At 40.8% G+C, this 15,126-nt stretch overlaps 1 protein-coding gene across 1 annotated transcript in view; it reads right to left on the reverse strand.

The window, feature by feature from the left end:
* zbtb10 (zinc finger and BTB domain containing 10) overlaps positions 1-15,126 on the reverse strand; it is a 100,750-nt gene that overhangs the window by 20,593 nt on the left and 65,031 nt on the right. The window contains exon 3 of the mRNA XM_043689094.1: positions 7,790-7,858. Coding sequence (XP_043545029.1) covers positions 7,790-7,858 — 69 coding nt within the window. The remainder of the gene's footprint in view (positions 1-7,789; positions 7,859-15,126) is intronic.

Genomic DNA, 15,126 nt, shown 5'->3' on the forward strand with positions numbered 1-15,126 from the left:
AGTCAGGGCAGGCAGGGACAAAGCAGAGAACAAGGTAGGACTGATCAATTAAACTGCATTTATTTCAATGCAAGGGGCCTAACAGGGAAGGCAGATGAACTCAGGGCATGGTTAGGAACATGGGACTGGAATATCATAGCAATTACAGAAATGTAGCTCAAGGATGGACAGGACTGGCAGCTTAATGTTCCAGGATACAAATGCTACAGGAAGAATAGAAAGGGGGGGCAAGGGAGGAAGGGGAGTGGTGATTTTGATAATGTATAGAATTACAGCTGTACTGAGAGAGGATATTCTCTGAAATACATCCAGGGAAGTTATTTGGGTTGAACTGAGAAATAAGAAAGGGATAATCACCTTATTGTACTATAGACCCCCTAATAGTCAGCTTGAAATAGAGAAAGAAATTTGTAAGGAGATCTCAGCTATCTGTAAGAATAATAGGGTGGTTATAGAAGGGGATTTTAACTTTCCAAACATAGACTGGGACTGCCATAGTGTTATGGGTATAGATGAAGAGGAATTTGTTGTGTGTACAAGACAATTTTCTGATTCAATATGTGGATGTGCCAACGAGAGAAGGTGCAAAACTTGACCTACTCTGGGGAAATAAGGTAGGGTAGGTGACTAAGGTGTCAGTGGGGGAGCACGCTGGGGCCAGTGACCATAATTCTATTAGTTTTAAAATTGTGATGGAAAAGGATAGACTAGATCTAAAAGTTGAAGCTCGAAATTGGAGGAAGGCTAATTTTGACGGTATTAGGCAAAAACTTTCAAAAGCTGATTGGGGGCAGATGTTCGCAGGTAAAGGGACGGCTGGAACATGGGAAGCTTTCAGAAATGAGATAACAAGAGTCCAGAATCAGTATGTTCCTGTAAGGGTGAAAGGGAAGGCTGGTAGGTGTTGGGAATGCTGGATGACCAAAGAAATTGAGGGTTTGGTTAAGAAAAAGGAGGAAGCATTTGTGAGGTATAGACAGGATAGATTGAATGAATCCTTAGAAGAGTATAAAGGCTGTAGAAGTATACTTAAGAGGGAAATCAGGAGGCAAAAAGGGGACATTAGATAGCTCTGGCAAATAAGAGTTAAGGAGAATCCAAAGGGTTTTTACAAATACATTTATCCACATTAAACTGCATCTGCCATGCATCTGTCCACTCACCTAGCCTGTTAAAGATCAGAAAGGCGGCCTTTGTGAGGAGATGGGGGAGCTACTAACTGAATATTTTGCATCAGTGTTTACTGTGGAAAAGGACATGGAAGATATAGAATGTTGACGGTGACATCTTGAAAAATGTCCAAATTACACAGGAGTAAATGCTGGATGTCTTGAAACACATAAAAGTGGATAAATCCCCAGGACCTGATCAGCTGTGCACTGGAATTCTGTGGGAAGCTAGGGAAGTGAATGCTGCGTCCTTTGCTGAGATATTTGTATCATCAATAGTCATAGGTGAGGTATCGGAAGAGGTTGGCTAACAATAATAGACAACAGACAACAGGTGCAGCAATAGGCTATTCCACCTTTCGAGTCAGCACCACCATTCATTATGATCATGGTTGATAATCCACAATCAGTATCCTGTTCCTGCCTTATCCCCATAACCCTTGATTCCACTATCTTTAAAAGCTCTATTCATGTCTTTCTTGAAAGCATCCAGAGACTTGGCCTCCACTGCCTCCTGGGGCAGAGCATTCCAAAAATCCACCACTCTCTGGGTGAAGAAGTTTCTCCTTAACTCTGTTCTAAATGGCCTATTCCTTATTTTTAAGTTGTGTCCTCCGGTTCTGGACTCACCCATCAACGGAAACATGCTTCCTGCCTCCAGAGTGTTCAATCCTTTAATAATCTTATACGTCTCAATTAGATCCCCTCTCATCCTTCTAAACTCAAGTGTATACAAACCAGTCGCTCAAATCTTTCAACATATGATAGTCCTACCATTCCAGGAACTGACCTCGTGAAACTACGTTGTACTCCCTCAACAGCCAGAGCATCCTTCCTCAAATTTGGAGGCCAAGACTGCACACAATACTTCAGGTACGATCTCACCAAGGCCCTGTACAGCTGCAGGAGGACGTCTTTGCTCTTATACTCAATTCCTCTTGTTATGAAGGCCAGCATGCCATTAGCTTTCTTCATTGCCTGCTATACCTGCATGCTTGCTTTCATTGACTGATGTACAAGAACATCTAGATGTCATTGTACTTCCCCTTTACCTAACTTGACTCCATTTAGATAGTAATCTGCCTTCCTGTTCTTGCTACCAAAGTGGATAACCACACATTTATTCACATTAAACTGCATCTGCCATGCATCCATCCACTCACCTAGCCTGTCCAAGTCACACTGTATTCTCATAACATCCTCCTCACATTTCACCCTGCCACCCAGCTTTGTGTCATCAGCAAAGTTGCTAATATTACTTTTAATACCTTCACCTATATCATATGTATACTGTAAACAGCTGTGGTCCCAGCACCGAACCTCGTGGTACCTCACTGGTCACTGCCTGCCATTCCGAAAGGGACCAGTCTATCACTACTCTTTGCTTCCTATCAGCCAGCCAGTTTTCAATCCAAGTCAGTATTTTGCCCCCAATACCATGTGCCCTAACTTTGCTCACTAATCTCCTATGTGGGACTTTATCAAAGGCTTTCTGAAAGTCCACGTACACTACATCCACTGACTGTCCCTTGTCCATCTTCACAGTTACATCCTCAAAACATTCCAGAAGATTAGTCAAGCACGATTTCCCCCTTCGTATATCCTGTTACTGCTATCCAAATGAGTTGTAATTTCATCTTTCATAATTGACTCCAGCATCTTTCCCACCACTGACATCAGGCTTACCAGTCTATAATTCCCTGTTTTCTCTCTCCCACCTTTCTTGAAAAGTGGGAGGACATTAGCCACACTGATCCTAAATATATAGAACACTGGAAAATGATTACCAATGCGTCCATGATTTCTAGAGCCACCTCCTTAAACACCCTGAGATGCAGACCATCAGGTCCTGGGGAACTATCAGCCTTCAGATCGAACAGTCAATTCAACACCATTTCCTGCCTAATATAAATTCCCTTCAGTTCACCCATTACCCTCGATCCTTCAGCCACTATTACATCTGGGAGATTGCTTGTGTCTTCCCCAGTGAAGACAGATCCAAAGTACCTATTCAACTCTTCTGCCATTTTCTTGTTCCCCATAATACATTCACCTGTTTCTGTCTTCAAGGGCCCAATTTTAGTCTTAACCTTTTTTCCTTTTCACACACCTAAAAAAGCTTTTGCTATCCTCCTTTAAGTTTGGCGAGTTTGCCTTTTTACCTCATTTTTTTCTCCGGGTATTGCCTTTTTACTTATCCTCTGTTGCTCTTTAAAAGTTTCCCAGTCCTCCGGCTTCCCGCTCATTTTTGCTATGTTATACTTCTTCTCTTCTATCTTTATGCAGTCCTTAACATCCTTCATCAGCCACAGCTGCCCCTGACTCCCCTTAGGATCTTTCTTCATCTTTGGAATGAACTAATCCTGCACCTTCTGAATTATATCCAGAAACACCTGGCATTGTTGTTCCACTGCCACCCCTGCTAGGGTATTGAACTACTGAACTTTTGGCCAGCTCCTCCCTCATAGCTCCATAGTTTCCTTTGTTCAACTGCAATACTGACACGATTCTCCCTTCTCCCTCTCAAATTGCAGATTAAAACTTATCATATTATGGTCACTACCTCCTAATGGCTCCTTTACTTCGAGGTCCCTGATCAAATCCAGTTCATTTCACAACACCAGATCCAGAATTGCCTTCTCCCTGGTAGGCTCCAGTACAAGCTGTTGTAAGAATCCATCTCGGAGGCACTCCACAAAGTCCCTTTCTTGGGGTCCAGTACTATCCTGATTCTCCCAGTCTATCTCGCAATTTGAACGCCTTATTCAACTTACACCCTACATCCAGATTACTGTTTGGAGGCCTGTAGATAACTCCCATTAGGATCTTTCTACTTTTAGAATTTCTAAGCTCTATCCATACTGACTCTACATCTCCTGATTCTATTCCCTCTCAAGGGACTGAACATTATTCCTCACCAACAGGGCCACCCCAGTCCCTCTGCCCATCAGTCTGTCCTTTCAATAGCACGGAGACCCTTAAATATTCATTTCCACGTGAAGCCACGTCTGTTATCCCCACAACATTGTACCTGGCAATTTCCCACCGAGTCTCAAGCTAATCCACCTTATTTCTTATGCTTCGTGCATTCATATATAATTTTTTTTGTTACACACCTCACCCTTCCTATCAATCCCTATTTCACTTGACCATACTGTATGATCCCTTGAGTTTTCTGCTCCGTTGATTCTGTTACCTTTAACTTCTCTTATTCACACTTTCCCTTTAACTTCCTTCTTGAATTTCCAGTTTGTCCTCTCCCCCTCCGCTACTTAGTTTAAACACACCTGTATTACAGTGGCAAACCTGCTTGCCAGAATGCTGGTCCCCCACCTATTAAGGTGCAACCCATCCCTCTTGTATAATTCATCCTTACCGTAAAACATACCCCAGTGATCCAAGAATTTAAATCCTTGCTTCCTGCATCAGTTCCTCAGCCACACATTCAAGTCCATTATCTCCCTGTTCCTGCCCTCTCCAGCCTGAGGAACTGGAAGCAAACTGGAGATAACCATCCTGGAAGTCCACGTGATGTCACTGTTTAAGAAGGATGGTAAGGACAAGACTGAGAACTATAGTCCAGTGAGCCTGATATCAGTGGTGGGCAGGTTGTTGGAGGGAATCCTGAGGGTCAAAATTTACATGTATTTGGAAAGGCAAGGACTGATTAAGGACAGTCAACATGGCTTTGTGCATGTTTGAGTTTTTTGAAGAACTAACAGAGGATTGATGAGGGCAGAGCGGTGGATGTGATCTATCTGGACTTCAGTAAGGTGTTCGACAAGGTTCCCCATGGGAGATGATTAGCAAGGTCAGATCTCATGGAATACAGGGAGAACTAGCCATTTGGATACAGAACTGGCTCAAAAGGTAGAAGACAGGGTGTTGGTAAAGGATTGTTTTTCAGACTGGAGGCCTGTGAGCAGTGGAGTGCCACAAGGATAGGTACTGAGTCCACTATTTTTCGTCATTTATATAAATTATTTGGATGGGAGCGTAAGAGGTATAGTTAGTAAATTTGCAGCTGACATCAAAATTGGAGAGGTGGTGGACAGCAATAAAGTTACAACGGAGATCGAGTGGCAGATCGAGTTTTATTTAGATAAATGCGAGGTGCTGCATTTTGAGAAAGCAAATCTTAGCAAGACTTATGCATTTAATGGCAAGGTCCTAGGGAGTATTGCTGAACAAAGAGACCTTGGAGTGCAGCTTCATAGTTAATTGAAAATAGAGTCACAGGTAGATAGGATAGTGAAGAATGAATTTAGTATACTTTCCTTTATTGGAAAAAGTAATGAGTACAGGAGTTGGGAGGTCATGTTCAGCTGTGCAGGACATTCGTTAGACCACTTTTGGAATATTGCGTGCAATTCTGGTCTCCTTTCTCAGGGAAGGATGTTGTGAAACATGAAAGGGTTCAGAAAAGATTTACAAGGATGCTGCCAGGGCTGCAGGATTTGAGCTACAGTGAGAAGCTGAATTGGTTGGGGCTGTTTCCCTGGAGCATCGGAGGCTGAGGAGTGACCTTTGAGAGGTTTACAAAATCATAAGCAGCATGGATAGGATAAATAGACAAAGTCTCTTCACTGGGGTGGGGGAATCCGGAACTAGAGGGCATAGGTTTAGGGTGAGAGGGGCAAGATTAAAAAAAAGACACCTAAGGAGGACCTTTTCATGCAGAGGGTGATACGTATATGGAATGAGCTGCCAAAGGAAGTGGTGGAGGCTAGCACAATTGCAACATTTAAAGGGCATCTGGATGGGTATATGAATAGGTGGGTTTTGGAGGGATATGGGCATATAATTGGGTTGAGATAGCTGGTTGGTGTGGATGAGTAGGACCGAAGGGTCTGTTTCCATGCTGTACATCTCTATGACTCTATGTAAAATCTTGCTCCAATATTCAAGGAAAATTATTCCTTGGATTCTTTTAATATTCTTTCAAGGATGTGAGTCTCACTGGCAAGGCGAATACTTGTTGCTCATCCATAATTGCCCTCAAGAAGGTATTAGTGAGACATCACATTGAATCACTGGTGCAAGAACATTCCCACTGCTAAAGAAAGGAGTTCAAGATTCTTAATGAAAAGTTCCTTTACTAACACTTCTAAATTTTCTCTCTGAAAATAAGTTGAGTACTTGCAAAATGGTGTAATAGAAGTAACAGTGGAGGTAGATAAGAAAGTAAGAAATCATGCACAAGTAAGCCATTCAAATAGCAGTTCATTCTGTCATTTAGTGTGATCATGGCTGAAATTCTCATCTCAAAGTCATTTTCCTGCACAATCCCATAGCTTTTGGTCCTTTAATCTTTAGAAATCTATTGTTTGCTGTGTTAAACACATATTCCACAGTACTGAGCAGACGGGAATTTAGCTTTTCTTCGGATGCTTTGGCAATATTTGGATCAGGATCCTGAAGTTTTGAAGTATCAAGATTTGTCTGGCCTACTATGACAGTAGTTGGCAAATCTGAGATAACCAGTGAATTTCTGAACACTGCCCAACACCATTGGGTGGAGAGGGTATCCCAGTGATTAGATTAGATTACATTAGATTAGATTACATTACAGTGTGGAAACAGGCCCTTCGGCCCAACAAGTCCACACCGACCCGCCGAAGCGAAACCCACCCATACCCCTACATTTACCCCTTACCTAACACTACGGGCAATTTAGCATGGCCAATTCACCTGACCCTGCACATCTTTTGGACTGTGGGAGGAAACCGGAGCACCCGGAGGAAACCCACGCAGACACGGGGAGAACGTGCAAACTCCACACAGTCAGTCGCCTGAGGCAGGAATGAACCCCGGGTCTCAGGCGCTGTGAGGCAGCAGTGCTAACCACTGTGCCACCGTGCCGCCCACAGTGCTTCAGAGTTCAAAGGTATGTGTAAAGACATATGAAAAATCAAATAGTTAGCATTATTTCCCATCACTAAAGGAAGGTGTGATCAGAAAACACAAAATCTTTACTTAATGAGGCAATATTTCAAACATCAATTAGAATAGATTTTCTAAAGTTTACAGTCATGAAAATTGTCTGCTTCTTGTCTCAGATTTATGTATACAGAGACACAAAACTTGTATAATAAAACCACAAATTTGTCAGAATGATGTTTTGGAAATTCATCTGACAGAAAGTTTGAACGACTGATCAGAAATTGCTATATGCTTCAGAAAGATATTCCAGTTTAACTGTTCAAAAAATACTGATGGACTTTGGAAACTTATTATACTGTATATCATTAGACTACATAGTTTGGCTTCAATTCAGTACCCACTTTAAACAAAAGTTATCAAGAATGGCAATTATTTTTAATAAATAATTCAAAAAGGTATTAAAGAAACAAATAGATTCAATGGGCCAATGTGTTGTTTGTGTTATTCGTTTTTAAAATATAAATTCCAGTTTCCAAAACGTTTATATTAAATTCCCATTGGATATGATAACAGAGCACCTGGCAAAAAAAAAAACTGAAGAATAAAAAAAGTATAATTTGTGGTTAGAAACTGTACTATGTTCACATAATTTGAATACAAGTTTCCTGCAAATAGTATCAGCCTTTTGCTTCAGGTTGAACACAAGTAGTTTAAAATTTATTTGGAAGAACGCTTACCATTTAGCCATGTCTCTCTATTTTGCGCTTCTTGTAACAGTCCAAATCTGAATTGATCCGAAGTTCCAGCTGAAAAGAGAATATTTATAGTAATGAAATTATTTTAGGCCACTTGAAATGATCTTCTCCAAATGAGAATGTGTATAGAGTAAGAGTTGAGTTCTGAGTTTTGTGAAACAAGAAGTTCAGCTGAGTATGACTCAGATCAGATAAGAACTTGCAGTTAACGACGAGGTGCTGGAGGCAAGGGTAATGGTTTAACAAGGTGGAAAAGCATTCATTATGTAGACCCATTTAGCAAAATTGGAAGCATTCAGTATGCAAGGTCAGCCAGTAAGGGAAAAAAAGTATCCATTGTATGAATCCAGATAACAAAGTTAAGAACACCCATTGTGTAACAGTAAAGGGCTTGGCCTCTGCTACTGATACTCATTGAGTGCAACGGTCACCCAATTATAGAGTCATAGAGATGTACAGCACGGAAACAGACTCTTCGGTCCAACTCATCCATGCCGACCAGATATCCCAATACAATCTAGTCCCACCTGCCAGCACCCGGCCCATATCCCTCCAAACCCTTCCTATTCATATATCCATCCAGATGCCTCTTAAATGTTGAAATTGTACTAGCCTCCACCACTTCCTCTGGCAGCTCATTCCATACATGTACCATCATTGGAGTGAAAAAGTTGCCCCTTAGATCTCTTTTATATCTTTCCCCTCTCACCCTAAACCTAGTTCTGGCCTCCCCCAACCCAGGGAAAAGACTTTGTCTATTTATCCTATCCATGCCCCTCATGATTTTATAAACCCCTATAAAGGTCACCCCTCAGCCTCCGATGCTCCAGGGAAAACATCCCTAGCCTTTTCAACCTCTTCCTATTGCTCCAATCCTCAAACCCTGGCAACATCCTTGTAAATCTTTTCTGAACCTTTTCAAGTTTGATAACATCTTTCCGATGGGAAGGAGACCAGAATTGCACACGATATTCAAACACAATTAATATGTTTGTTGCCTTATCTGGATGCTCCTCCCCGTAAAATGACTATATAATTTATTGAGAAGCTATTGTTCGAAAGAAGACCATGAATTCATGTCCCTGTCCACATGGGCAATCATTTCATTTCTCTCTCTCTCTCTTTCTCTCTCCAGGGCCTGGAATACTACTGTGTCTCCTTCGTTTTGCTTCGTTCCGGAACATTAAGAGTGGCACAGTGGTTAGCACTGCTGCCTCAAAGTGCCAGGGCCTCAGGTCCAATTCTACCTTCGGGTGACTGTCTTTGTGGAGTTTGCACATTCTCTAGTGTTTGTGTAGGTTTCCTCCAGGTGCTCTGGTTTCCTCATTTAGTCTAAAGATGTGCAATTTAGGTGGACTGGCCATGCCAAATTTCCCATAGTATCCAGGGATGTTTAAGTTAGGTTGATTGCTATGGGAAATGCAAGGTTATAGGGATAGGATAGTAAGTGGGTCTGGGAATGCTCTTTGGAAGGTCGGTATGGGCTTGATGGGCTGAATGGCTTATTTCTGAATTGCAGGAGATTCTATGATGTGTACATTTTGTACTAACAAGGCACTGAACTTGGGCTTTTTTGGCTTGAATGAAAATGAACAATCTGGAATGATGACCACAAAATCATTATTGAGTTTCTATGAAACCCATCTGGGGTTACTGTAACTGGGGTTATGAAACCCATCTGGGGCCCTTTAAGGAAGGAAATCTGTCCTTACTTGATACGGCCTAAATGTAACATCAAACACAGAGTAACACAGCAGACTCTTAACAGCCTTCTGAAATGGGTTAGCAAGCTACATGGTTGTATGACACTACGAAATAAATCTGGATGGATCCCTCATATTGGGCAGTGTTTAATTAGAAGGAAGTTGTCCAATGAGTTCTGAAAACTGACTCCAAACCATTAAGTCTCATGGCATCAGATCAAGGAAACCTCTTGCCAACTACAGCTAGCAGGTAATATAAAAATAGACAATAAATATATTAAATATATAAAAGTAAGACAAGGCCAAAGTGAACACAAATCTCTAGGCAAGCACAAAATAGCAAAGTCATTTAAGAAATATTCTGCATCATTCTTCGATGTATAGAAAATTAATAGACTTCCAAAAAGAACAAACAGTCAAGGAGAAAACTGGAGAGCAAAACCATTCATAAAATCTGTCACTAAAGGAAAAACTATTAGGAAAGCTCATGGGACTAAAATTGATCAATCACCTGGATTAGAATAGTTAGGTGGTTGTTTCTGACTGGCACAAATGTGATAGGCAGAAGAGCCTTTGTTTTTGCTGCAATCTCTATCACAAAGAAAATGCATTTAGTAATAGATATAATTAAACAGTCACCATAGTTTCATGAAAGAGAGATCACGTCTGATAAATATATTCATATTCTTTGAAGTAGAAAGCAGAGAGGGGACCAATAGGTGTATTATATTTGAATTTCCAAAAACCATTTGACAAGGTACCACACATAAGGCTGCTTGATAAGGTAAAAGTCCATGGCGTTGGGGGCAGTACATCAGAATGGATAAACAATTGGCTAACCAGAGAGTTGAAACAACAGGTGCATTTCAAATGGCATTCTATATCTAGTGGAGTGCCACAGGGTCAGTCCTGGGGTCAAAATTATTTATATTATATTAATGACTTGGATGAGGGAGAAGAATGTACTATTGCCAAGTTTGCAGGTGATAAGGATAGAAAGTAGGACAAGTGATAAGGGTGACACAAAGAACCTGCAGAGGATATAGACAGGTTAAGTGAGTTGGCAAAAACTTGGCAGTTAAATGTAATGGGAAAATGTGAGGTTGCTCACTTTGGCAGGGAAGAGAGAAGAGCTAAGTATTATTTAAATGGAGAAAAACTGCAGAAAGTGCAGCAGAGGGAGTCCACATGTATGAATCACAAAAACGTTAGCACACAAGTTCAGTAGGTAACAGCAAAGGGTAATGGAATATTGACCTTTATTTCAAAGGGAATAGCATATTAAACAACTTTATTGAACTAGACAAATCTGTTTGGAGGCTATTGAAAATAGGTAGATATTGAAAAGTTGGTTTCCTGTGTTGGTGATTCTAGGACAAGGGGGCATAACCACAGTAGGTGATCACCCATTTAAAATAGAGATGAGGAAGAATTTACAGACAGGAACAAATCAACGAAATTTACACTGCAGAGGACTATCGAGCTTAGGTCATTAGGTATATTCAAAGCTGAGACAGACAGATTCTTAATCAGTAAGGGAATAAAGGGTTATGGGGAAAAGGCAAAGACAAAGTGTTGAGGATTCAACGAGATGAAGACTGATTTCATATTTGTGGAGCAGACTTGACAAAGTTAACTGGTGTAATCTCCCCTCCAAGACACTCACCATCCTAACTTAGAAATATATTGCTGTTCTTTCAGGGTTAATGGATCAAAGTACTGGAACTCTATCCCTAACAGCATTTTGGGTCAATCCATACTAAACGGTCTATAGCAATTCAACAAAGCAGCTCCACATCACCCTCTCAAGGACAAGTAGAAATAGCCAATAAATGTTACAGTATATAGACATTAAATAAACATTCAAGGGTAGATTCCAATGTTGTAGCTGTACTGGAATAGCCTGGCTACGGATGCAGAAGTTCTGGGGCACACCTTTGGTACCATTGCCAAATGTCGTTAGGGCCTTCAGCCTTTGCAGTATCCAGTGCTGCCAGCTGTTTCTTAATATCACATGCAGTAAATCAGATTGGCTGACAACTTGCACCTGTTGGAGACCTCCAGAGGAGGCCAAGATGGAATGCCTCCGTTACATTTCTGGCTGAAGATTGTTGCAATGCTTTCTTTTGCACTGTTATGTTGTGTTCTCCTCATCATTGAGAGAAATGTTCATGGAGCCTCCTCTGATGACTTGTTTAATTGTCCATTACCATTCATGATTGGGGGATTTGGCAGAACTACGTAACTTCAATTCATTTGGTTCGGTTTCATTTTCTTTTGAGATATTTTAGCAGATGATAAAACTGAAAAGGGTGCTATGTCATTTCAGAGGGCAGTTAAGAGTCAACCACATTGCTGTGGTTCTGGAGTGACATGTATGCCATTTAAAGATGGCACAAGAGAAAACAGTTTCAAAAGTCACCATTAGAATTTTAATTTCAGATATTTTATTGATTTCAAATTTCACCATCTGCAGGGTCTGTAGAACATTACCTAGTCTGAATTATGATTCCAGCAACAATACCACTACGCCATCACCCCCTCTTAAATGTTGCTGTGTAACCTTAGCTTCAGTCTACAATGCTGTCTATTTTTCCACTAATTGGCAGACATGGATGTGTGGCTACTTATCCCATCATCTAAGAGAGAAATACAGCGATTGGTTGGACCCCAACACAGATTCAATTAGAATATCTGCCAGATTTCAAAACTCTTATCTCTTATTGCTCAGCCAATTTCCTAACTTTGTCAATAATTTGTCTTCAAGTCCTTGAACTTCAAATTTAGGTAACAGTATCTTATTGTTGCATTCTCCTAATGTGCATCAGAACTGGAACTCTTCCCTTAAGACACCTTCACAGGCTTCCTATCCTCGTAAACGTCATCCCCTACACATCTGCTGACTGATGAAAATACACAAGTTGCTTGAAACCATTTGTGTTGCACCTCAATTCCCACGCCATGGTGACGTGTTCAATCCTCCTACTTTCCATTTCAGAGTCCCATACGAGGCAACTTTCCTGAACAAAGCAGACATCTTTTAGATTAAGGAACAGGACACAGAAAATCTGTAATACATTGCTTGTGACAAACCTCATTCATTGAATGGCAGGCTTTTAACTACTACTACTACAGCCAGTGAGTGTGAACCTGCCCTAAGAGATTCAGGAGAAGCTAGGGGCGATGCACAGCCAACCTTCACTGCTGGGGATTAAGTACACACCCGTTGTGGAGGGGCAAAAAATGCTCTACGCTATCGAGGAGTTATCACCTGTGATGGGCTCAGATTTTTTAAAGACATTCAAATAACTTTATGATTGACTCTAGTAATTTTCTTACATTTGCTACATTATATTTGAAAGTGAGATACTTTATTCTAAAGCAAGGGTATTAAACTTCAATACAGGAAATTATGAACGCCTAATGCACAAACTGGCTCAAGTGGTTTGAGGAAATATATCAAAAGACATGAATTTACACAGAGAATAGATAATCTTTAAAGAACAATTGCCTGACTGATAACAAGTTTACATTCCTTCAAGGTTCAAAAACTCCAAAAAGGTTAATCAACTGTAGGCAAAAAAGATGTTCAGGTCTGTATATGATTGTAAGAAAAGGCTAATAAAGTTATAGCAGTAATTTGAAGGATTGGGAGATTTACAGAATGCAGCAAAAGAGAACCAATAAACTAATGAGGAAAGGGAGAATGCAATCTGGCAAAACAATATTAAAAGCAGATTGTAAAAGCTTCTCTACGTACCTAAAAAGGAAACATTTGGTGCAAGTGCGAGAGTCCATTGCAGGCAAAGAGCAAAATTAATGAGGAACAGAAAAACTCCAGGGAAGCGAAATGATTATATTGTGTCTGGTTTCCCTGAGGAAGGTACAAGAAATCTTCCAAGACTAGAGATCCGAGTGGCTGGGGAGAACAAGGACTTGAAGGAAATTAAGTGTTAGTAAGAAGATTATACAGGAGAAACCAATGGACTGAAAGTTAATAAATCCTCAGGACCTGACAGTCTTCATCTGAGTCTTGAAGGAGCTGGTTACAGAGATACTGGAGTATTGTGAGCAGTTTTGGTCTCCTTATCTCAACAAAGACATGATTGACATGAAGAGAATATATTGAAGGTTAACAGGGCTATCCTGTGGAGAGATTAGAGAAACTGGACCAATATTTTTTCTCAAGTTCAGAAGAACAAGAGGTGATCTCATTGAAACATATAAAATATTTAAAAGGGATAGATAGGGTAAATGCAAGGAATTTGACAGTACACCCTGGGCTCATGTTGTAAAATACGGTTTTTTTGGTTTCAGTCCAAGACAATGTCAATTCAACCAGAGGAGCGGCAACAGTAACTGTCCTTTACATCAAGAAACTCCAGCCAAACAGGAGTCAATAGGAATTTGGGTTGGGGGCAGATTTCTTCACACATCATACTTGGTGCAAAGGAGCTCTTTTGGAGGTCAGTCATTTTGACTCTAGGCATCTCAGCCGGAGTTGCTCAGCTGAATGTTCCAAGTCCAACTATCTTTAACTGCTTCTTCAATGACCTTCTCACAATAAGGTCAGAAGAGGGAATGTTCGCTCATGACTGCACAATGTTCAGCACCATTTGGAACTCCTCAGATATGGAAGCAGTCCATGTCCAAATGCAACAAGCCCTGGATAATATCCAGGTTTGAACTGATAATGGCAAATGACATTCATGGAATGTAAATGCTAGACAATGACCATCTAACCATCACCCCATGACATTCAGTGGCATTACCATCACAGAATCTCGCACTGTCATCCTGGGGATTATCACGGTCCAGAAGCTGAACTGGACCAGCCATATAAATACAGTGGTTTCTGGGAAATCTGCAGTGAGTAACTCATCATCTAACTCCCAAAGCCTCCTCAGTTTCTACAATGCAGAAGTCAGGAGTAGGATAGAAACACTGCACTTGCCTGGATGAATGCAGCTTCAACAGCATTCAATAAGCCTGACACCATCCAGGTCAAAGTAACTCACTTGCTTGTTAGTGGACTTGCTGCTATTCACTCACTCCACTGATCATGTACAAGACAGGCAATAAATGCTGGCCAGTGATCCCAATATGCCATGAAAGTAAAATAAAAATCGGACAAGTTGTGAATCGTGAACTGCCTGAGAATCAGGTGTGAATTATAGTGAATGACGGAAAACAAGTCAGCTAAGTTGAACTGAAAATCCAATCATCAGGACTTGGTATATATATGTTTGGAGCTTGAGGGAGACAGGAACAAAAAATGCAGATGCCCTACAATTGATATTTCAGTGCACTGTGGAGTACGAGTGTATCACCTCAAGAATAGGAAACAGCTCCAGAATTAATTTGGATAATTGTTGACCACTTATCTCAGTGGCAGGAAGAAAAAACACAAATTAAGGATCAAAGTGAAACAGAAGTAATAGGATGGATTTCAAAAAGTCAATCTTCTGGAATAAACCTCAAAATATATCAAGGAGATTAGAGACATAATTGATGAGAAAAATGCAACAGGTATTGCATGAATCTATTTTAGGAATGGACTTCACTGTACTGTACCACAGATAACCACAGATGTTTGAATAAGATCGATAAGAGAGA

The sequence above is a fragment of the Chiloscyllium plagiosum genome, chromosome 4 (genome assembly GCF_004010195.1).
Source record: "Chiloscyllium plagiosum isolate BGI_BamShark_2017 chromosome 4, ASM401019v2, whole genome shotgun sequence".
NCBI classification, from domain to species: domain Eukaryota; kingdom Metazoa; phylum Chordata; class Chondrichthyes; order Orectolobiformes; family Hemiscylliidae; genus Chiloscyllium; species Chiloscyllium plagiosum.